At 36.7% G+C, this 23,702-nt stretch overlaps 2 protein-coding genes across 8 annotated transcripts in view; one reads left to right on the forward strand and one right to left on the reverse strand.

The window, feature by feature from the left end:
• Positions 1 to 8,052, forward strand: part of FBXL5 (F-box and leucine rich repeat protein 5) — a 46,693-nt gene extending 38,641 nt beyond the window's left edge. For all 3 annotated transcript variants that reach the window (XM_038008682.2, XM_008017865.3, XM_008017863.3), the window contains exons 10-11: positions 395 to 543; positions 7,269 to 8,052. In XM_038008682.2, the coding sequence (XP_037864610.2) occupies positions 395 to 543; positions 7,269 to 7,345 (226 nt within the window). In that variant the 3' untranslated portion in view covers positions 7,346 to 8,052. The remainder of the gene's footprint in view (positions 1 to 394; positions 544 to 7,268) is intronic.
• A 3,423-nt stretch (positions 8,053 to 11,475) lies between these two features.
• Positions 11,476 to 23,702, reverse strand: part of CC2D2A (coiled-coil and C2 domain containing 2A) — a 136,036-nt gene continuing 123,809 nt past the window's right edge. For 3 of the 5 annotated variants that reach the window (XM_073012501.1, XM_038008690.2, XM_038008691.2), the window contains 5 exons: positions 23,383 to 23,517; positions 16,827 to 16,949; positions 15,545 to 15,603; positions 13,320 to 13,497; positions 11,476 to 11,783 (listed from right to left, as the gene is read on the reverse strand). In XM_073012501.1, coding sequence (XP_072868602.1) covers positions 11,595 to 11,783; positions 13,320 to 13,497; positions 15,545 to 15,603; positions 16,827 to 16,949; positions 23,383 to 23,517 — 684 coding nt within the window. In that variant the 3' untranslated portion in view covers positions 11,476 to 11,594. Of the gene's footprint in view, positions 11,784 to 13,319; positions 13,498 to 15,544; positions 15,604 to 16,826; positions 16,950 to 21,873; positions 22,270 to 23,382; positions 23,518 to 23,702 lie in introns of those variants that run through there. The other 2 variants (XM_073012502.1, XM_073012503.1) reach the window with 2 other exon arrangements.

A 23,702-nucleotide genomic window follows, 5' to 3' on the forward strand; every position in this document is an offset into this window, starting at 1 on the left:
TTTTTTTTTTAGAAACTGCCCAACTGCTCATTAGGTTTTAAGCTTCAGTAATTTTCTTGATAATTTTTACTTACTAATACAGTTGGGTAGGAGAATGAACATTACAACTCCAGGGTTCAGTACTTCCTCTAAGAATTAAGTTACCATGATGTTCTTGTAAAGAACAGTTTTATAGATTTCTTTATTGAATGTCATTAGGAAAAATGTTGAACATTTTCTTAGTTAAATGTATTTCTGCCTAAGGATGAGGTTAGTTATCAGTGTTTTACAGAAATTCTTACATTTTCTCATTACCATATTGAAAAGTATGTAAAATAGTGGTTCAGTGGACCATAGGAATACAAACGTTTTTATAGATGAATATCTTTTAACTGTCAAATTATTTTTCTTACAGGGTTTTGACTCTGGGAGGAGGGCTGCCTTATTTGGAGCACCTTAATCTCTCTGGTTGTCTTACTATAACTGGTGCAGGCCTGCAGGATTTGGTTTCAGCATGTCCTTCTCTGAATGATGAATACTTTTACTACTGTGACAACATTAACGGTAATGCCTTTTAACAGTGCAATAATTTTGAAGGAATTAATTTAAAATTTTTTAGCAGTTCTAATAATTTTTCCATTTAGTTTTCTAGATTGCTAATTACCAGACTGTCTTACTTTCAGATTTAAATTTGATAAAATTTTAAAATTACATTTTCATTAATATCTTGAAAGGTAAGTTTTTTTTGCAGATGTATATTCTAAATATCCATTGTGTCAGACTTTTGAGGCATGTAATAGTGTAATCAAAAATGGTAACTTAATAGAAGTACTAAAATTCTTGTTTAAAAGTTTTGGATATTCCTCTAGAGTTTTGTAGCGCTCATTAAGAATTTAGAACTATTTATGTTCTAGATATACTGCTTTCTTAGGGATGATAGACTCATTTTTCTTGTAAGACTGCTTTATCAAATGTGGAAAAATGAGGACTTTAGTAATGTGGACTTCCAGAGTTTCTGGATCTGATGTCAACTCTTACTGAAGATTGAGGGGAGTTGTAGTATTGAGAAGAGGCTGAGATGCTTTAGACATGATTAGAATTCCTATAGTGTTTTGGAAATTGATTCCTGAACCTACTTTCAAAAATCACAAGAAATATTTCTTGATTTTGTTCTTTTAAACATATTGTACCCTACAGTGGGCTTATTGAACATGCTTTTTCAAAGTATGTTCAGTGCCTTTTTGCACATTTGATAGTCACTGATAGAGATTGAATTTCCCAGAAGCATAAAAAGCTGCTCTTCTGTTATTAATAAGCAAATCAACCTCCTGTATTTATAACTGGAGAAAATTTTAAATGGCTCAGACTACTGTGTACCTGTCTTTTTATACTACGCCCTATTGTCTTTGAGTGCCCAATTCACCTTAAGTGACAGGAAAATCAACAAAATTTTTCTCAGGCAGAACAATTGACAGGAGTCAGGAAGACCAGAGAGAGTAATGACACACCAGAAAGCGGAGAAATGAACAAATCTGCTATTTCTTGAGATTAGATTTTCCTTAAAATACATAAGAGGAAACTGAAGATTGCAGCTCTCTTATTTCTGGAATCACATTGTTATACAGGAGATGACCTCCCATGTTCTTGATATATCAACACTAAGTTGGACATTTCTTGTTTTCTGTTGCCTTCTGTGTATAATCAAGGAATGGCCAAAGGGAATGTCATCGTAGTTGGTTAAAGTGAATGTCACTGTAGTTGCAACATGCTAAGCCTATGAAAACAAAGTGTGATTGATGCAGTGAAGCTGTTACTTTTGTGGATGCTCTGGATTTGAGACAGAGTTTTGTTTTGTTAACATAAAGTTATTTCATTGTAGGTTTAGTGCTATACTTTCTAAGGCTTATAGGACATATTATCAAGAGTAATTAATAAGCAATTATTTTTTTATCAGAAAATTTTATTTGTATGTTGCACTTGAATTTTTCATACTGATTTCAGTATAGGTTATGCTTCGAAATAAATCTCACTGTCAAATTCATCATTTATTTTTGGGTACATAGATGTTACTGGGTAGAGGGAGGGGACTGGGTTTCAGATTGTTTTTATGCTTACTTGTTTTATGATTATATGTTTTTAAACTTTGAAAACATTGAGATGATGGGATAAAATGAAATACTTAAAATCTTTTGCACTTTGTCCTTATGCATTTCCTCTAAACTCGTTTTGAATATGTAGTTTCAGAGGAGCTACTATATTCCTATTGTTGAATGTAAAAGTTTTTTTGGATAAATTATTGATTTTTTAAAATAAATGAATTGTAATGAAGATATCTGACTTTGAAAGATTTGAAAGGAAATTGCAGTGCTTGTATAATCCAATATTAACTCTCCTTTTATAGCTTATTGAAGTATGATTTGGGGGAATGGAAAGCCTTTAAAATTTACAGGGTGACTTGTTATATAACTTGTGTCTGAGTTCCACATAGGTTGTTGTTAAAGCAATGCTCTCTTATAGTCTTTTCCTTAAAAGGATATGTGGACAACCTAGAAAGTGTTAGAATGTAGTTGTGTTGTATCCAGTTTTGCAAGATGACACTTGTTCCAGTATCTTTCAAAACAGCTCAGCTTGTATAGTAGATAACTAGTGAATGCTCAGGGTCCTCCTTGTTACTATTTTTATTATTTCTGAAAGTAGTCAGTGTGTTTTAATACGTGGTATTAGAACAATGGAGAAATGTGTTTAGGTGACAAATTATATTTCCAGTATTTGAAAGTAACATTTAACTAAAAATACATTTTTTAAAAGAAAACATGTATAGTTAACTGTCAGATTACTAAATATAAAAGAAGTAAATACTGATAAACATTAGTCATTAAGTAATACATGATAAGTAAAGCAGAATGCACTAGCAGAGATTTTGGAGATGATAAGTTAGTTATCATGTATTCAAGCAGTAACTACCTTGAGCGAGACACTGTACATAAAGTGTCTTGATATAAAATGCAAATCTAGATTCTTCTGAATGATTCTTTATGACTTTTAAATTTATTTGAGAAGATTTGAATATAAAAGTCTTTTAGCCATAACATTAACATTTTTTTGTTAACATTTAAGAAGTGTTAAATGGAATAGCATAGTTGTAGAGCTGTGAAGAACGTATGAACAATGACACAAAATAAACTTTTTTACTTATTTGCATTTCAGTGTGTGTATAATTTATAAATTAAGATAGATTAGCTCATAGTTTTAGAGGTGACCCAGTCTCAGATGATGTGCTCTTTTATGTTTCTAATTTAAGTTAAAGAGGAATTAAAGGTAAGTGAAGGTAAGTGCAGATATACAGCATAAGTAATATACTTAGAACCCAGTAAAAACAAGTTATTCAGTAATAAAAATCTGGAGAAATAATAGCTAACCTTATACTTCCTATCATCTGATACTTAAAAATGCTTCTTATAAGATTATTCCTTACCATGCATTTAAATATTTTAATGATTATTCAATTATATTTTTCTATTTTCTTTATTATTCTTTAATGTAATTTAGGCTTTATATATCTTAACCATTTGGGTTCTCTATCCTACACTGAGATGGAAGTTTGCTGGTGATAAGTCAAATATTTAAAGGGAACTACCTTGTGAATTGTCTTTGTCTATTAAAGCATAGCTGTCTACCTGGCAATCCATCATATCTTAGTCATATTTCTTTCTAATGCTCCCTCACCTTTTCTGTTGTCCATTTATTCTGTTGTCCATTTATTCACTTTTCTGACCAGTCCTTCTGTGTTACTTTAAGGATTTTATTGTTGATGTTGCTTATACTTTCCATGCTTTGGAAGGTGCTAGTCTCCTGTTTCTACAATGTGGTACTGAATTTAAAACAGTGCTTGTCTTCATTTTTGTTTTGACTCAGGCCTTCAGCACATCCTTTAATGGATGCTGTCACTTTTATGAGTATTGGGATCAAATACCAGTAACTACTCTGCTATTAACCTTATCAAAGGATTGTAGTTTTGAGTCATTCAATATTACAGTTACTGATTAAGTTCCTATAGGCTTCTTTAAACAGATTCTGCTTTCAAATTTGAAAACAATATATTAATTCTCTCTCTTTACTCTGTACACTTAGAATCTCACTGAAACTCAATTCTAGTGAACTTAGAATGTATTCAGAGTTCTTGCTTATATTCATGTAAAATGTGCCCACTCACTGACTGGGCACATTTTACATGAATATAAGCATGAACTTTGTTTTGTGATAAATAAGGAGATGCTGACAGTAGGTTTGTGCTTTTTACCTAATACAGGGTAAGAACTTTTATTCCTACATTTTCTTCCCCCATTATCTCTGCAATCATCCCTTAGACTTCAAGAGCAAAGTGACGCAGGTAGCTAGGGTAGAAACTGAGCATGTGGACCCTACATCTTTTGGGGAGGATGGTGAAAAACTGTGTCGTGTCAGATTAGATATGAATCTCTAGGAGAATAGCTTTTTTGATCTGTTTGCTCCTTTGAGTCTCCCTTTTACTTTATCCTTTGAAAACCAGTTGCATACTTCACTTCCATTGCTTGCAGGCATGGCATATGATTTTTCTCAGGCTACTGTTGAAATTTAGCATAATATTTCTCCTTTACCTTTCTGTCCTTTAAAAAAAATATAGGACTATAGTAAGTCCTCAGTGTCGGTGATATGTTTTTGGAAACTGACTTTAAAGAAAACAACATACAGGAAGTCCTCAAATAGTGTCATTTCATTATAATGATGCAAACAAAACAACTAGCTTGCTTTGTTATACATTATTTTGCTTAGAGTCGCAGTTTCTAAGAACCTGTCGATGTTAAGTGAGAACTTAATGTTATGGACATTTTGAAATATTTGAGGGAGTTGCAGTTTGGAAAAATTGTATGAGAGTCTTCATGTCTCTTCTTCTTTAAAAAAATATAGAATGGAATTTTGATCTGATAAAATGATAATCAGATCCATTTTGGCAAAACCCAGTGAATCTGGCATTTCATGATGGACATTTCATGGTCAGAGCAGGGGAATGGCAGTGAGGCAGGGCTTGTGTCTTGAGGAGAGGCACTAGGTGATTGGTGGACAAAACAGTGAGCAGTGTAAGGGGTGAGGAAAGACAAGCTAAGAAGGGGAAAGATGGGGATTGGGTGTTGCACAGTAGGTAAAGCTGGCATTATATTCCAAGGAAAAACTTGGTTAAAGATTGGCAGTGGGAGAAGAATTTCAGATCGTAGGGTTCCTTCTCAGGGCATTTTTAGTAAGTATTCAATACATACTAAAACATTTTATCTTGAGTTTGTGATTAAGATGATTAACATTGCATCTTATTTTAAGGGAAAATAATTTTAACACAATGCCGCTTTTTGAATTTTAAATATTTGACATTTTTCACTTTTCTTTTTTTTTTTTTTTTTTGAGACGGAGTCTCGCTCTGTTGCCCAGGCTGGAGTGCAGTGGCCAGATCTCAGCTCACTGCAAGCTCTGCCTCCCAGGTTTACACCATTCTCCTGCCTCAGCCTCCTGAGTAGCCGGGACTACAGGCGCCCGCCACTGCGCCCGGCTAGTTTTTTGTATTTTTTAGTAGAGACGGGGTTTCACCATGTTAGCCAGGATGGTCTCGATTTCCTGATCTCGTGATCCGCCCATCTCGGCCTCCCAAAGTGCAGGGATTACAGGCTTGAGCCACCGCGCCCGGCCCATTTTTCACTTTTCATTTAAAGACTAGAACAGATTGTTATTTTCATTAAATAAAAATTGGCTTTAGTAATTCAACTTTATATTTAAAATAATTTTAAACTTCCTGTTACGGAAAAATTTAACGTCGAATAATATAACGAACCCTCATGTACCATCAACTTCAGCATTTATAAACCTGTGGCCAGTCTCTTTTCATCTATACCATTGCTCATTCCCATATCTGCCCCCCCATTAAGCTAGTCACAGGTGTCATATCAACGTAAAAATTTAATATGACCAAAAGCATAAGCTGTGGTAGTTCCACATATGTGCGTAATGTTTATTAGTTTCTTTCCTAAGACTGTATGTCTTAAGAAATTTGCCCTTTGTATGTATGTGCCATTTGGGGAATATAAGGAGAAGTTAAATTTCTGGAAATTAATGTATTCTGTGTGTTTAGTTGGAAGTAATTATTATGGTGGTATTAGCCTAGTTGCTTTTTTTTTTTTTTCAATTGAGTGCTGTTTTAAAAAACAAAAAGTAAATTTAAAATGCGTTTTTGAGTTAAACCTAGATATCACCCCAGAGTACTGTGATTTTTCAGTTACAATCCATTTGATATATTCTGTAGTAAAATTATATTTTATGTACAGTTTTCATTTTGTATTGTTCCTTATACCACAATTTGCAAGTATTTTGGTTGTTCTTGTTGATATGTAAAGAACTAATTAACTATTCCTTATTTGTTCATGGTGCAGACATACTGAAAGACTTCAATATAGTTGACACAATCTTTCCCACATATGCCTGCTTTTATGAAAATATTCATTCAGAGTACTTGACATTTGAATATGTGCTATGAAACTTCTTCTTTGATACTTTCTAATTCTCAGCTATGTTTCCTAATGGATCTTGTATCTAGTGCCTGGGTAGTGACTGGGATAAAATGTCAGTTATTCCACAAATGTTTTATTATTCTTTGTAAGTGAATGATAATTTTTACTATGTCTTTAAGATAAAGTTTAATTGATCACTCATTATATATTTAACTTTGGAAAATAATTTCATTTAACCCTGCCATATATAGATATTTTTGGCTGCAAATACTAAATAAAAATATGGCAAATATATTAAGTCTTTGTCCATATAGTTTATTTTGCTTTAAAATTTGAATGTAATATTTATTGTAATTGCTCAATACTGAATTCTTTAGCTGATCAATTAGGGCTTTTTTTTGCCTTTATTACATTTCTAGGGAGGATGTTCAGATTATAAGAATCTTTTTATAAGTTAGCTTTGCAGTCTTCTGTGGATTGTCTCCTTTCCATTTTGGATTTTATATTGTAAAGTTGTTGCTAAAAATTATTTTTTTCCCTTCCACTTACCTTTTGGACCATGAAGGATATATTAATTAAAGTCAAGCTGCTATTGATTTTTGTGTCTGAATAATTTCTTACACACTCATCATGAGATTTACTTCTGTGATATAAGTACTGCTAGTAAAACCAATGAATATTTTGGCTCCTTCATAAGCATAATTTTTTTATGTGATCTCTAAGAAATTCCTCCTTTCACATTTTTCTGTTTTCATACAGGTCCTCATGCTGATACCGCCAGTGGATGCCAGAATTTGCAGTGTGGTTTTCGAGCCTGCTGCCGCTCTGGCGAATGACCCTTGACTTCTGACCTTTGTCTACTTCATTTAGCTGAGCAGGCTTTCTTTCATGCACTTTACTCATAGCACATTTCTTGTGTTAACCATCCCTTTTTGAGCGTGACTTGTTTTGGCCCCATTTCTTACAACCTCAGAAATCTTAATTTACCAGTGAATTGTAATGTTGTTTCTCTCGCAAATTATACTTTTGTTTTAGAAACGGATTAGGTCTTTTCAAAAGGGTGAGAACAGTCTTATCAGTTTTCTTTTAAATGAAATGCTTTAAAGAATGTTGGTAATGCCATGTCATTTAAAGTATTTCATAGATTATTTTGAGTTTTAAAGTCCATGAAGGTGATTGGTTCTCTTTATACATTGACACTGTACCAAGCTTTGCAGATCTTTTCCGACATACATGTCTGAAGAGTTATTTTCAAAGACAGCACATTTTTGGAAACTAATCTGTTTTCTGTAATATTTTCTTTATTTCAACAATTCTCAGAAGGCCAATTCAAACAAACCCACATTTAAGATTCTTTAGGATTATAGAAAAAATTGGCTTCTGGGTGTTAGCTCAGTGAGCTAGGAAAGCACCAATCCATATAAGGATACCTTGTTCTCACCACTGTCCCTATATCGTCAAATTTGGGAGAGATTTTTTAAACTACCACAATCATTTGAAGAAATGTATAAATAAAATCTACTTTGAGGACTTTACCAAGTAATACTGTTGTGTTGTGATTTTTATTATAAATCTCAATCCAGGTTTACTTTAGTATAGAATAGGACTAAATACTTTGTCTTTGGAGCTCCCATGAACTCATTACCCTGACAAATAGTTTTAGACAGATACTGAATTTTGTTGAGCTGAATTTTCTTTTTGAAATTAGTCAGTAGTCAAAATTTGAATCTATAAGTTGCTTTGTTAAAACATCATGAGAGTGGAGGCCTGCCACCCAGAAAGGCACATACTAGTGCCTTTTAGTACAGTTTTATGTCATGCAGAAGAAAATGGCTATGTTCCTCCTATCGATATAGATGTAGGCATACATCATTTTATTGTGCTTTGCTTTATTGCACTTGGCAGATAATGCATTTTTTACAAATGGAAGGTTTATGGCAACTCTGTGTTGAGCCTGTCTATTGGTGCCATGTTTCTGATAAAACTTGGCCCTTCACGTCTCGTATATTTTGATAATTCTTGGAGTATTTCATAGTTTTTCACTGTTATTAAATCTGTTATGGTGATCTTTGGCCAGTGATTGTTGTTACTATTGTAATTGCTTTGGAATGCCATGAACTGTGCCCTAATAAGACAGATAACTTAACTGATAAATATTATATATGTTCTGATTGCTGCACCAACCAGCGGTTCCTGTCTCTCTCCTCCTCAGACCTCCCTCTTCCTAGAGACACAACAACATTGAAATTAGGCCCCAGCTAATAACCTTGCAGTGGCCTTTAAGTATTGAAGTGAAAGGAAGAGTCATGTCTCTCACTTTCAATCAAAAGCTAGAATTGATTAGACTTAGTGAGCAAGGCATGTTGAAAATTTGGCCCAAATCTACACTTCTTGTGCCATACAGCAAAGTTTTGAATGCAACAGGAAAGTTCGTGAAGGAAATTAAAAGTGCTACTCCAGTGAACACCCAATGATAAGAAAGTGAAACAGCTTTTTTACTGATATGGAGAAAGTTTTAGTGGTCTGGATAGATGAAACTAGCCATAAAGTTCCCTTAAGCCAAAGCCTAATTCAGAGTAAGACCCTAACTCTCTTCAATTCTATGAAGGGTGAGAGAGGTGAGGAAGCTTCAGAAAAGGCTGAAACTAGCAGAGGTTGATTCATGAGGTTTAAGGAAAGAAACCTTCTCTAACATAAAAATACAAGGTGAAGTACCAAGTGCTAATATAGAAGCTCCAACAAGTTATTCAGAAGATCTAGCTAAGGTCATTGATTTGAAAGTGGCTACACTAAATATCAGATTTTCAGTGCGTGGACAAAACAACCTTCTATTGGAAGAAGATGCCACCTAAATCTTTCATAGCTAGAGAAGAGAAATCAATGCCTGGCTGAAAAGGGCAGGTGGACTCATGTTAGAGATTGGTGCAGCTAGTGACTTTGTTGAGAATGCTCATTTGCCATTCTGAAAAACCTAAGGCCCTTAAGAATTAATGCTAAATCTACTCTGTGCTCTATAAATGGAACAACAAAGCCAGTATGACAGTACATCTGTGTACAACATGGTTTGCTGAATATTTTAGGCCCACTGTTGAGACCTGCTCAGAAAATTTCTTTCAAAACGTTAACTGCTTATTGACAAGGCTCTTGGTCACCCAAGAGCTCTGATGGAGATGTACAAGGAGATTAATGTTTATGTGCCTGTTAACACAACTTCTATTCTGCAGCTCCATGCAGAATTACTCCATGGATCAAGGAATTATTTTGATTTTCAAGTCTTATTAAGAAATACATTTGGTAAGGCTATAGTTGCCATAGATAGTGATTCCTCTGATGGATCAGGGCAAAGTGAATTGAAAATATTCTGGAAAGGATTCCGTTAGAAGGATTCACCATTCTAGATGCCATTAAGAATATTCGTGATTCATTGGAGGAGGTCAGAATATCAACATTATCAAGAGTTTGGATGAAGTTGATTCCAACTCTCAATGGATGTCTTTGTAGGGTTCCAGACTTTAGTGGAGGAAGTCACTGCAGATGTGGCAAAAATAGTAAGAGAACCAGAATTAGAAATAGAACCTGAAGATGTGATTAAATTGCTGCAATCTCATGATAAAACTTGAATGGATATAGAGTTGCTTCTTACGGATAAGCAAAGAACATTTGTTTCTTGGTCAGGCGCAGTGGCTCACTCTTGTAATCCCAGCACTTTGGGAGGCTGAGGCAGGAAGACTGCTTGTGTCCAGGAGCTCAAGACCAGCCTAGACAACATAGTGAGACCCTGTCTCTACAAAAAATAAAAAATTAGCTGGGTGTGGTGGTGTGTACCTGTAGTCCCAGCTACTTGAGAGACTGAAGTGGGAGGATTGCTTGAGCCTAGGAGGTTGAGGCTGCAATGAGCCATAATCACACGACTGCACTCTGCCTGGATGACAGAGCAAGTACCCTGTCTCAAAAAAGTTTTTTGAGATGGCCTCTACTCCTGGTGAAGATGCTGTGAACATTGTTCAACTGACAACAAAGGATTTAGAATATTACATAAACTTAATTGATAAAGCAGTAAGGGAGTTTGAGAAGATTGACTCCAGTTTTGAAAGACATTCTGTGGGTAAGATGCTATCAGCATTTCATGCTACAGAGAAATCTTTCATGAAAGGAAGAGTCAGTCAGTGCAACAAACTTCATTGTCTTATTTTAAGAAATTCTCACAGCCACCCCAACCATCGGCAACATCGAGGCAAAACCCTCCATCAGCAAAAAATTACAACTTACTGAAGGCTCAGATGGTCATTAGCACTTTTGAATAGTGAAGTATTTTTAAATTAAGGTATGTACATCTTTGAGATAATGCTTTTGCACACTGAATACACTGTAATATAGTGTAAACATAACTTTGCACTGGGAAACCAAAAAAATTGGTGTGACTCATTGCAATATTCACTTTATTGCAGTGGTCTGAAACCAAGTGCACAGTATCTCCGAGGTATGCCTGTACATGCAAACCTGTGGAAGATGAAGTAATCTTGCAGTCTTGGATATTTATTTGTTTTACTTATTTGGAGAGAGGAGGAGGAGTAGCAATAAAAACGGGTCAACATTCAGTTCAGGCAAAGTGTCTTAGTGTTGTCTAAAGATAAAGGAAGAATCATTTGATGGAATATAAATAACTCATTACTGCTTTTTATTTCTACTAACATTTGAATTAAACACGGCAAAGGAGGAGGAATTCTAAAGGCTCTAATGATGCTCTCTTTAAAGCTTTACCTTGCTCTGAGGTAAAACTTGGTAAGTTTCTCTCACTTTCATTCCGTTGCTGTTAATATTTGCCCAAGCAAAAGGTAAGTAAGTACAAAGGAACAGAGGCAGGAAGCTCATAATGTACTCTACTGTGGGTAGTCTCAATTGAGTTTCAGGGTCAAGTAGCAGAGACAAGGCAGACTACTAAATAAAACACTTTGCACAGTTTGAAAACAGATAATAATTTTATTATTTGCCAATAATATGTTCTTCTGATGTGATGCATATAATTTTAAATTTTCTCATATCCTGTGTAGTTTTTACATGATACAAAAAGTACAGTGAAAAAAATTACCTGTTGCGTATAAGAGAGGCAACATAGATCCAAACAGACAAAACATTTTTGGGGTATGGGTGTATGTATACAGCTAAAGCAAATTCAACATTAGGAACATCAATATTATGTACTCCAGTACTATACACAGCGTCAATTAAAGGCTTCACTTCAGAATAAGGCATGTGAAGAGGAAATCCAGAGAACTGAAGGGAAAAAACATTTGTAATCATTAGTGAAGTTTGAAGATTTAATACATTGTTTCCTATGTAAATGTATGCAATTAATATAGTAAGTCTTCTGGATCTCAGTTATTTGCTTGTGTTTTTCTACTCAGCTATTTATTAGCAATACAGAAAATGGAGAGTTGCTTTATACCCATTTTGTTTTCCTTGCTAGCATATAGGTGTTAGTCACCTCATCAGTGTTCCCTCTTTTTGGAAGTACCTAGTACGCATAGTAACCATTGTAATTCCAGAAACATAGGTTAAACTAACAAATACATTTCTTTTTTCTTTCTTTCTTTCTTTTTTTTTTTTGAGACGGGTCTCACTGTCGTCCATGCTAGAGTGCAGTGGCATGATCATGGCTCACTGCAGCCTCGGCCGCCTGCTGGGCTCAGATGGTCCCCCCATTTTAGCCTCCTGAGTAGCTGGGCATGGCAAGTGCCGCCATGCCTGGCTACTTTTTGTATTTTTTGTAGAGATGGGGTTTTGCCATGCTGCCAAGGCTGATCTTGAACTCCAGGGCTCAAGCGATCTGCCCACCTCAGCCTCCCAAAGTGCTGGGTTTACAGGTATGAGCCATGGCGCCCGACAATAATTTTCATCCCCTTGGCTACAATGATTGATCCATAGGGATGGGCAAGTGATCAAAGGGAGTCTCAGAGGGGATCTTGGGAAACTTGTTAGGAATAATGGCACATGACGTTCTCCTGCTTTGGGTAGTATGTGCGCAGATGTGAATTCTGTGAGTGTTCCAGCATTTGCTAACATGAGGAAAGCCAGTCTTAGGATGATGCCATCATACGGAGGAGGAGGGCAGAATGGGAGGACTTGAAGGAGAGTGGGAAAACCCTGATAGCTACCCTCTAAGCTTTACTTAAGCTGGTGAATTCTCTATTGCTCAAGACTGTTTGAGTTTTCTGACACTTGAACTGAAAATATCGTGACTGAGAACCTGCCTTATAAGTTAAAGGATACATTTTACTCAGTGAGTGATCTAATTTGACCTTCACACTGTTTAGCTAATAAGGCTTACTGTTAAGTCTTAGTTACAAGCCTGCTTTCCAGGTTTTATTATCCAGCTATAGCATGTGAACACAGTACTACAAGCAGGCAGTAGAGAGGGTATATCGTCTGTTAATAACCACCTTTCTTAGCAATGAAAAGCAATCAGTGTAAAACCTTATATCCTTAAAAAAAACTGTTCTAGAGTGTTTTGATCCTTGTGCACAGTTGAGTCTAACATGATTTAGCCAGATGTTTTCATTTTATTTGATATGTAAATGTATTTCATAAAAGGTATTTTTCATGGGATACTTACATGAAAAATAGTGATATTTTGCTATTTAGTGATTATTGAGGTTTAAAACTTATAATCACAGTTTTTAGTTTATGCTGCTTTAAATATGTACTTCTGGGAGCAATGTGGGTCTTTTGATTCCAGAAACCTGTTATTGGCTAATTTCCAATTTGAAACAAGGAAATCCACAGTCAGTTTAGGATCCATTTGTAACTTACCCTGTAGTCTCCCAGCTGCTTTAGCAGTTCTGCTCTGTGGTCATCTTCTACATCTTCTCCTTGACTTTTTTCTAACAGAGGCAAGAAATGACGCAGAGTAGAGGTACAATATCTATTCCATCGAGTCAGATGGCGTGGCCTCCAGTCCATGATTTTTTCTTTTAGTATTTTTTCAATCCTGGTCACAAAACATAAACTCCATTTTTTGGTGACTCACTTTTCCCTTGTTAAAAAATGTATGTAGTATGTAGTGGGGATTCAGATGATTGTGTAACTGCATTTTTGTTGATGGAGTTGTGATCCTCCAGGCATAATTAATGTCTAATGGCTACTCCCTGGAGATTCAGAATTAACATGCAGTCCTGTCCTTAAGGGTTGTATATGAGTTGAGATGGGAAATAGGCCTATAAATAGAAAGTATGTATATCCTAAGAGCTATAACAGATGCTTGAAATGTAACACAGAAGCACAGAAGAGGGAGTACTGAATGACTTGGGGATAGCAAAATTCAATACATGAAGCAAAAGTTTATTAATACTAATTTTTTCTAAAGGCAGGATCTTGCTCTCTTGCCCAGGCTGGAGTGTAGTGGTACAATCACAGCTCACTGCAGCCTCAACTCTCAGGCTCAAGTGATACTCCCACCTCAGCCTCCTTGGTAGCTGGGACCACAGGTGCATGCCGCTATGCCTGGCTATGTTTTTTCTTTTTTGGTAGAGACAAGGTCTTGCTATGTTGCCCAGGCTGGTCTCAAATTCTTGGGCTCAAGCGATCCGCCAGCCTTGGCCTCCCAAAGTGTTGAGATTACAGGTGTGAGCTACTGCGCGTGGCCATGAAATGTTTTTTGAAATGTTGTACGACTATACTCATTAGTAGCATATATACAGACAGATGAATTAGACACAGGCATAAGAAGTAGGGCTTATGTTGAAAGCCTCAAGTATTTGTGGGGCTGTTAGTGTCTTGTGATTTATTCATATCATGAATAGTGAATTCTATTCATGATGATGGATTTTTTTTCTAAATTGCCTTAAAACTGCCTTTAAAATACCAACATCATAGAAACTTTATTTGTGATAAGTACAGGTATTGGGTTCATAGGGTGTGAAGTTTAAGCACAGAATGAAGGAAAATAACTACTATTTATTGAGCCATTATTTACTAGATACTGCGCGAAGTGCTCTTTGTAGATTTTTATTTAATCTCACTAATAACCTTATGAGGTAGGGATATTGTCCTGATTTTACAGATGAGAGGACAGTTTGAGGCAGGATAAGTGATTTGACTAAGGCAAAGGAGCTGGGATTCAAAGCCTCTTGTACATTCCCTAACTAATTGCATTAGTTTAGAGACCTAGATAGCTTCTCGTTGTTCAGTAGTCATAGGGATCATTTCTTTTTTGGCACTTAGCACATCTTTGTTTTGGGTTTCAAGACGGTTTGCACAAGAAAGTATGGACGAATTGTCAGGCATTTTAATATTGGAGAAATAAATGACTTGGGTCCAATCAATAGCATGTTGAAGCTATCAGGAAAAAACAAAATGTTTGGAGATTAGTTGTTCCAGTTGGGGATCTTGAATAAGGCATTATGGAGAAATTGAGAGTAAATGAGAGTAAACCAATATTTTCTAGTAATAATGCCTCAAGAGGGGTCACACAGCTTAATACAGTAGAAACAGTACACATGCCTTGGAATCAGAAAGGTTGGGCTGGGCTCAGAAGCCCCCTTTAACACTTAAACAAGTATGTGGACCTCTCTGACCCTCAGTTTTCACACTGTGAAACCAGGAGAATAATTTCTATTTTACAGCGTTACGAGAATTATGGAGACTCACATAGGCTCTTACTGATCTTCTCCATGTGTTAGGTCCATAAACTAGCTGCAGTTCAATAGGACCAAAGAGGTATATTTAAGCTGAGGATTATGATGTGCCTCAACAACACCTATAACATGATGTTAAACTCATGTTTCACTCAAAGTGGAGTCTCTGTAGAAGTATGTATTACTGGTGTTCCACTCTGGTTGGTTCCACAGCATGCTGATGCTAAAGGTTCTTTTTGAGTCATGGGATTTAGAGATCACATCTGTGTTTGGAATCTATAAACATGAATTAAAGTTAAGTTGCCTAAATTGTTTCATGTTCATTCAGGCTGACAGTGGTTTAAAGTTTGGTATTACACTTCTAGTGACAGATTACATGTGGATTTATGGATGTTACGTTACCTGTCTTGTAGCTCAGCTGCAGCTGCTTTGTCTGAGCGCTGGTAAATTAGCTCTTCAGGCTATAGAAGAGAAAATAGTTCAGAAAGTATAAAAATCGCCTACAGTTAATTTGAACAGCTGTCCATCCTTTTAAAAATCTTTCAAAAAATCAATGAAATCTCAGACATCAAGATATAGAAAATAATATAATGCATGCTGATGGACACATGAACCACCATAAGTAAAACATCATAATATAGTGCTCTGTAGTTCTTTCTCAGTTTCATTTTTCTTCTCTTTTAACAGAAGTAACCATGACCTGAATTTGTTTTAGCACCCCTTCGTTCAACAAGTACTGATTACCTGCTGTGTGCTAGGCACTTTCATAGGTGAGAGGGATAGGGGTTTGGCTATGAATAAAAATTCCTGTCTTCATTAATACAGTATGTTTATGTTTTTATTACAGATATATGTACCCCTAAACATTTTATTGTTTTGTATGTTTTCTAAACTTTACCTAATTGTTTTATGAACATGCAACTTGTGCTTTCTCCCTTAACTCTATATTTAGTGGCAGCAACAAACATATTTTTAGAGGGCTTACTAAGATTCATTAATGCTGATTGTTCTAACTGCTGTAAAATATTCCATCATGTAACATAATTTTTCTCTTCTGTCATTCCAACTCTTTTGCTATTTCAAGCAATGCTTCTATTAAAAATGTTGTATATATCACCTTATACACATACGGGAGAATTTCTCTAGGGTAATGTTCTTCAAAGCGTTTTCTGAAAGGTAGATTCAGAGTATAAAATACATTGTATTACAAACCTAGTACACACATACATACATATATCTATCAAATGAAAAAAAGTTTTAGTAAACTGCTTATGCTTACTACTTACAATCTGCTACTGGTCAGGACCCTGTAAGTTAATTTTATGAGCCCCTAGTGGATCACCCCCTGCAGTTTAACTTGATGTTTCATTAAAAATCATGAAATCTATTTAGTAAATTGAGATGAGCATTTAAAAAATTTAGATGGAATACATTTTGTGGTACTTTTTTATGTCATGAAACTTTTTATATCAAAACTTCCACATATGTGTAAGATGTATATACTGGTCCTTTCACATATATGTACATATGTATATCCATTTCTTGTTGTGAGTTGAGCTCAGATGCGTTTGATAAACAAATACTGTTCTAGACTACCCAGGAGTAAAAAATATCTTGTAAGCCAGTATAATGATTTCCTGTCTTTTACTTTGTCTGCATTTAATTGTTAATAAAAGATTTATACCTGAACACTGGAAAGGCCAGGATATGGAAGGCTTCTTGAAAAGAAAGATTTCCATAGCTTGGGCTTGGTGACATCAAAATTTATCCTTAGTGGAGAATCATATCGTTGAATATTAAACCAAATCTAAGAAATACAAGACTATATTAGCATATATGTTAGCATATATACATACACATGTATGTGTGCATGGATGTATGTGTGGCAGAGGCAGCAGAGAGACAGCAAGTGTTCATACAGGCCGCACACTTTTTGTCATTTTTTGTTTACAAAAATTGTGTGCATTTTACAATCAGTGGCATCACACAGTTGTCATTGGCCATTTTTTCACATTTTTTATCTGAAGTTGGGGGTGGACCTTAGTGTTGACTATAGATTTGATAAAGTGAGGTTGTTTTTTGTTATAAAAACCAAGGCCACTTCTTTCTTAGGCTAACCTTAACTGACCCTTCTTTTCCCAGCCTCCTAATTGAATGAGTGTTCATTCATCTCTTTGCATCCACAGCAACTGCAGTCTCTGAGATAGCCCTTGTCTTGGTGAGGCAGCGTAGCATGTTGGTTCTGGAACCAGACCACTTGGGTTTTAATTTTGGCTCCAACATTTACTAATTATGTGACCTTGGATGATTTATGTCACTTCTGTATGCCTCAGTTTCCTTCTCTGTAACAGTGGGTTAATAAATAGTATCTACCTCATAAGGTTGAGTTGATTCAGTGAGTTAATCTGTACCTCTTAGAAAAATGCCTGGTATGTAGTAAATGCTCAATAATTGTTAGCTATTTTAAAATTGTTATTAGTTAGCATTGTTTATAATTGCCTGTCTATTCATGTCCACACTAGGCTGTTAGACTTTTGTCCTGAGGACATTCACTATGTGCCTTATTTACCATTGTATCTTTAGCACCTAGCATAGCTCCTGGCATACAGTAGTCATACTGAAAAGCTATGTACGTGAATTTGTCCATTCAGTATATTTAATCAGCTACCTACTATGTTGAGGCTCAGTTCTAATTACTGGGGATAAAGCAGTGAATGAAATAGATTTTCTACCCTCATGGAGTATCTAGTAAGAGAAGATAGCAAACAAATAAGCAAACAGGCAGGCACCGAGGCTCACACTCATAATCCCAGCAGTTTGAGAGGCCAAAGCGGGAGGATCACTTGAGGCCAGGGGTTCAAGACCAGTTTGGACAACATAGTGAGACCCCCATCTCTTAAAAAAATTTTTTGTTTTTTGTTTTTTTGTCTTTTTTTTAAAGAAGTAGCCAGGTGTGGTGGTGCATTCCTATAGTTCTAGATGCTTGAGAGGCTGAAGTGGGAGGATTGCTTGAGCCCAAGATTTCAAGGCTCCAGTGAACTGTGGTCACACCACTGCACTCCAGCCTGGATGACAGAGCAAGATCTTGTCTAAAGCAACAACAACAACAACAAAAACCAAGTAAACACATGGGATATCAGATGTTGCATGATGTGGTAAATTGTATCGTTAGCCCCAATTCTGCACTCCTCTCTATATGCATACCCTTTCTCAAGTTACTTTGCAGTTCCTCCCACTAAAAGAGAAGAAATATACTTTTGCATTCCTTGACTTTTGGCCAATGGACTGGGAGAGAAGTCAGTGCATGGCTTCTGAGTCTACGCTTAAGAGGCTTTGTGTGTTTCTGCTTGTCCTGTTGTGCCTCTGCCATTGTCATTGCACTGCATCCCAGAATAAACACACATGAAGCTGAGCTCTCCCAGTTGACTCACAGATCTGCTGTAAGAAGCAGAGCTTGTCTTGCTACCACAACTTGCAGCAGAGTTGCCCAGCCTCAATTAGCAGAACCTCCCCAGCTGACTCAGATCCCTGAGAATAAATGTTTGAAGCCATTTAGTTTGGGGGAGGGTTTTTACTGTCTTTATTGTGGCAATAGTTAATTGTGCAAGGGCTATGGAGGAAACAAAAATGGAACATTTTAAGGCAGGCAGGGAAGTTCTAACTGGAAAAATGACTTTTCATCAGAAATGCAAGAAGTGAGGGAGAAATCTATGACGATATCCAGTAAGGGGGCAGTGGTCATTTATGCCTAGGAAACAGCAAATGTAAAGTGTGCTTTGTTATGTTTGAGGAATAGCAAGGAATATGAAGTAGTTTTAAAGAATGAGCAAGCTGGAGACAGCAAGTAAGAAATGACATTATCAGATGAAGGGGGAGAGAGGTGGGTAGGGTGGGTATCAGATCATGGAGGCCCCGTGGGCCATTTTGAAGATTTAAGCTTTGACTCTTAAGTGAGATAGGAAGTCACTGGAGTATTTGGGTAGAGGAGTGACATAATTTGCCTTTTATTTTAACAGGAATTTTCTTTGCTGTTTTGAGATTAGACAAATGAAGGAGGGTCAAATGGTGAAACCTTAGGACACTTATTTTGAATAATCTGGGTAAGAGCTACAGTGACTTGAATGAACATGCTAGCAGTAAAAGTGGAGAGATGTGGTTGAACTCTGGGTGTACTGTGAAGGTAGAACCAGTAGGATTTGGTTTGGATGTAGGAGAGAGAGGAATCAAAGATGACTCCAAGGATTTTGGCCTAAATAACTGGACTGATGGAATTGACATTTATTGAGATGGGAAAGACTGCAAAGGGGAATCAGGAGTTCAAGTTTGGGCATCTTAAGTTTGAGTTATCTGTCTGACATCCAAATGAGGATGCTAAGTAGGTGATTGGATATTTGAGTCTGAAGTTCTGGGGAGCTAGGTGAGCTAGAGATACAAACTTGGGAATCATCGGCATATATATGGTGTTTCCTGGGAGGAAGTATAGATAGAAAAGAGTTTTGATGAACTTTGAGGATCTCTAATGTTTCAAGTTTGGAGAATATAGAAAAAGTAGCAAAGGACATAGAGAAGTAGAAGCCAATAAGGCAGGAGGCCTTGACTTGGAATCCAAATCAGAAAATTGGCTTAAGACAAGATCTTTTAAGAACTACAATTTGGCTATAGAGTAGGGAATGTTCAGAAAAGTAGTGGGAAATTGCACTGCATACATGGGGTTTGAAATCCAAGGTGTAAAGTTTACTCTTAAATCTGTATGCAGTGAAGTTCCCGTAGTACTTTCTGAGCCAGAAAGTGATGAAAGCTTAATCAGGTATCAGTGTATCAAAAAGTGAACTCAATTGGGGATACTATTTAGTTAGTCATTTATAGAAATGTAGGGCAAAACCATAATGGCATGACCTGGGAAATAGCAGAGATGGCATCTATAAGATTTGGCCTCTATAATTAGGATTGAAGTAGAATGAAGTAAGGGAGAGGGAAAATCAAGAATAATTCTAGGGTTTGAATCAGGATAAGTGATATCCATAGAAATAGGAAGCCAGGAAGGGACCTGGTTTTGGGGGAAATGATTTGAGTTTTGCATGTGCTGTGTTTGATAAGGCACCTGGGTATCTAGCAAACAGTTGAAAATTCAAGACAAAGATTCTGGGGCTGGTTACAGAGTTATGACTTCTCTACCAGGATAAACTAGATAGAGCCACAATTAATAATAATAGGTGTGGTCCTAGAAGAATCTAAATACAGAGTCTTTAGGAACTTCTATTTTTAAGGGATGGGAAGAGAAGCCAGTGAAAGAAACAACTGCAGAGTAATGAAGACCAAATTATCCTTTATCAGTAAACTACGGAGGGGGAAAGTTGTTTTTTCGTGAAGAAAGTTAGTGATTTTAATGTTAAATGACAGAAAAGGAGAGGAGTGAAAATGAGAAGCAGCTATTGGATTTATTTATTCATTAGCAGGACAATGGTGCTTCTCAGTTTAATTTCTGCAGTATGGTCAGGAAGGAAGAGCTAGATTATAGTAGGTTAAGGTCTGAGTGTGCTTATAAAGTGAAAGCAAGAGATATAACTAGTATTTGAAGAACTTGGGGAGGAGAGGAAAGAAAGGCAATGCAGTTCTGGGTGTATAGCCAGGTTGGGAAAAGGGTATTAGAATTGTTGGACCCCTGAGCATATCAATAGATAGAGAAGGAGAGAGAAAAAATAGAGGAGCTAGTTGGATGGAATAGTGGAGCGTGGAATGGGAATGGAAACAAGCACAGTGGAAAGGGAAGAGACTTATTCCTTGGAAAAGGAATGAAAGGAGAAGGACTGACATCCAAAGAAGTGTGGTGGAGTAGAGGGCAATTGAAGTTTTAGAGTGCCAGGCCAACAAAGCCAGGAGGAGGTCCTCTGCTGAGTGGCCAAGGCTTAGGGCAGGTTTAGAAGAGCTACAATGGGGGATGCATAACATCATAAGCTACTATTACCCATCTCAAAGAAGAGGAGAAAAGAACGTTCTTTCTTCCTCACAAAACCTTAGCTTTATGAGAATTAGTCAACTATACAGTAATTGTTTTGAGAGCTGGTAACAATTTTGACAGATAACAGAGTTATTTGAAGGCTTTTTCAGTGCCTATTAACCCTGCTTGATTACTAATGACCTTAAAATGATCCCCTAAATGTAGATGAGGCTTAGCAGATCGCTTTTGATTATGATAATGGCTTTAATTAAAAATAATAATTAACGTGAGAACAGTGTTCCACAGTGCTCTTTACATTTATAATTAATAATGCTGTAGTTGCTATTTGCTGAACACTTATCAAAGACAGATATTTTACTGGGTGCTTGGCATATATTATCTCTAATTTTAGCAGTAACGCTTAAAAACATAGGCTGATGGGGCCGGGCACGGTGGCTCACACCTGTAATCCCAGCACTTTGGGAGGCTGAGACAGGCAGATCACCTGAGGTCGGGAGCTCAAGACCAGCCTGACCAACATGGAGAAACCCCGTCTCTATTAAAAATACAAAATTAGCTGGGTTTGGTGGTGCATGCCTGTAATCCCAGCTACTCAGAAGGCTGAGGCAGGAGAATTGCTTGAACTTGAGAGACAGAGGTTGCGGTGAGCCGAGATCTCTCCGTTGCACTCCAGCCTGGGCAACAAGAGCGAAACTCTGTCTAAAAAAAGAAAAAAAATAGACTGATGGTCTTCAGAGAAGGGTGGATACCCCAGAAGGATGGGAAGAAAAAATTAGATTTTCTAATTATTTATTTTTATGTTTAAAGTAGTTTTTGGTATATTGATACAAAAATATATATAATTCATAAAAATATGTTGGGGATGGATGTGCAAACAGTTTTTATAGACAGAAGCACATAAAAACCATCATTCAATAATTTGCCGGGTGCGGTGGCTCATGCCTGTAATCTCAGCACTTTGGGAGGCTGAGGAGGCCAGGAGTTGGAGATGAGCCTGGTCAACATGGTGAGACCTCATCTCCACTAAATTAGCCAGGCAAGGTGGCACGTGCCTGTGGTCCCAGCTACTCGGGAGGCTGAGGCAGGAGAATCACTTGAATGCAGGATGTGGAGATTGCAGTGAGCTGAGATGGCACCATTGGACTCCAGCCTAGGTGACAGAGTGACACTGTGTCTCAAAAAAAAAAAAAAAATTAAAAAAAATAATTAAAGAGTTGTTACTCTGTTAGGTGTTTAATATTAATTATCTCATTCACTTCTCACAACTACTCTATAAATACAAAGTAATGACTTTACATTTCTAAAGTAATGACTTTACTATTACCTCCATTTTACCAACGAAGAAGCTGAAGCTGTGAGAGATTGACTTTCCCAAGCTCACACAATTAGTAAATGATAAAATTGGAATTTAAACTGAGGCAGTCTGATCCCATAACTCATTTTTCTTTGAGACAGAGTCTTGCTCTGTTGCCCAGGATGGAATGAATGCACTGGCTCCATCTCAGCTCATTGCAACCTCCGCCTCCCGGGTTCAAGCAATTCTCCTGCCTCAGCCTCCCAAGTAGCTGGGATTACAGTGGCACACCACAATGCCCAGCTAATTTTTGTATTTTCAGTAGAGATGGGGTTTCACCATGTTGATCAGGCTGGTCTCGAACTCCTGACCTTAGGTGATCCACCCGCCTTGGCCTCCCAAAGTGCTGGGATTACAGGCATGAACCACAGCGCCCAGCTCTGTAACTTATATTTTTAATCGCTACTTTATTTAATACCCTTCACAATAAAATCACGCAGCCCTTAAAACTGGCTGCAACCAGAGTTACCTGGGGATATTGCAGGTCAGGTGAGACTTGGGACTCTCCCTTGAAAAAAGAAAGAGAGAGAGAGACAGAGAAACCCAATCTGCTCAGGTGACAAATTTGCCTCAGTTCTTAAAACACTATGAGTTAGAAATTGTAAACTCTGTTTTGGATGAGAAAACTAAGGCAGACCCAACACAAACTCAGGTCCTCTGAATCTAAATCCTGTATTCTTTTGTTATTCTGCTTTGTCATTCTGCTTCTCAGGCAGGTCAGGTGACTAATTGAACCAAAAGTTTTATTTAGCACAGTTCCGTCACTGTGTTTGACACTGCATTTCTTTAATTGGTGTGTGTGCGTGTGTGTGTGTGTGTATATTCATTTATATAAATATTTTGGTACACAAAATATTTAAATCAATAGGTCAGTTATTTAAAAGAAACAACAGCTAACCATATTTAAGAAGAAATGTTAATACTTACATTATCAGGACCTATTAAACAGCTCACATTTTTCAAGGGACAGAATGTATCAAATTGTCCATAAAAATGTCCACTGCAGGGATTCCATATTAAATAATGACCTTGCTCCCAAGTTAGCACATAGGCAGTTGGACCCTGAAAGAAAATGGCCCTTAAAACTAGTTTTCAACTATTTATGCAATGAAGGCCAATAGTAGTTTGCACAGACAATTCAGTATTTTACTTGGACCCCTAATTTCTGAAATTTCATGGTTAATGGTGAAAACTACTTTGAAGTTCTAGGTTATTTTGAATTTAAAAGTAAAGTCGAATGCTTAGTT

Source organism: Chlorocebus sabaeus, chromosome 27 (assembly GCF_047675955.1).
Source record: "Chlorocebus sabaeus isolate Y175 chromosome 27, mChlSab1.0.hap1, whole genome shotgun sequence".
NCBI lineage: Eukaryota > Metazoa > Chordata > Mammalia > Primates > Cercopithecidae > Chlorocebus > Chlorocebus sabaeus.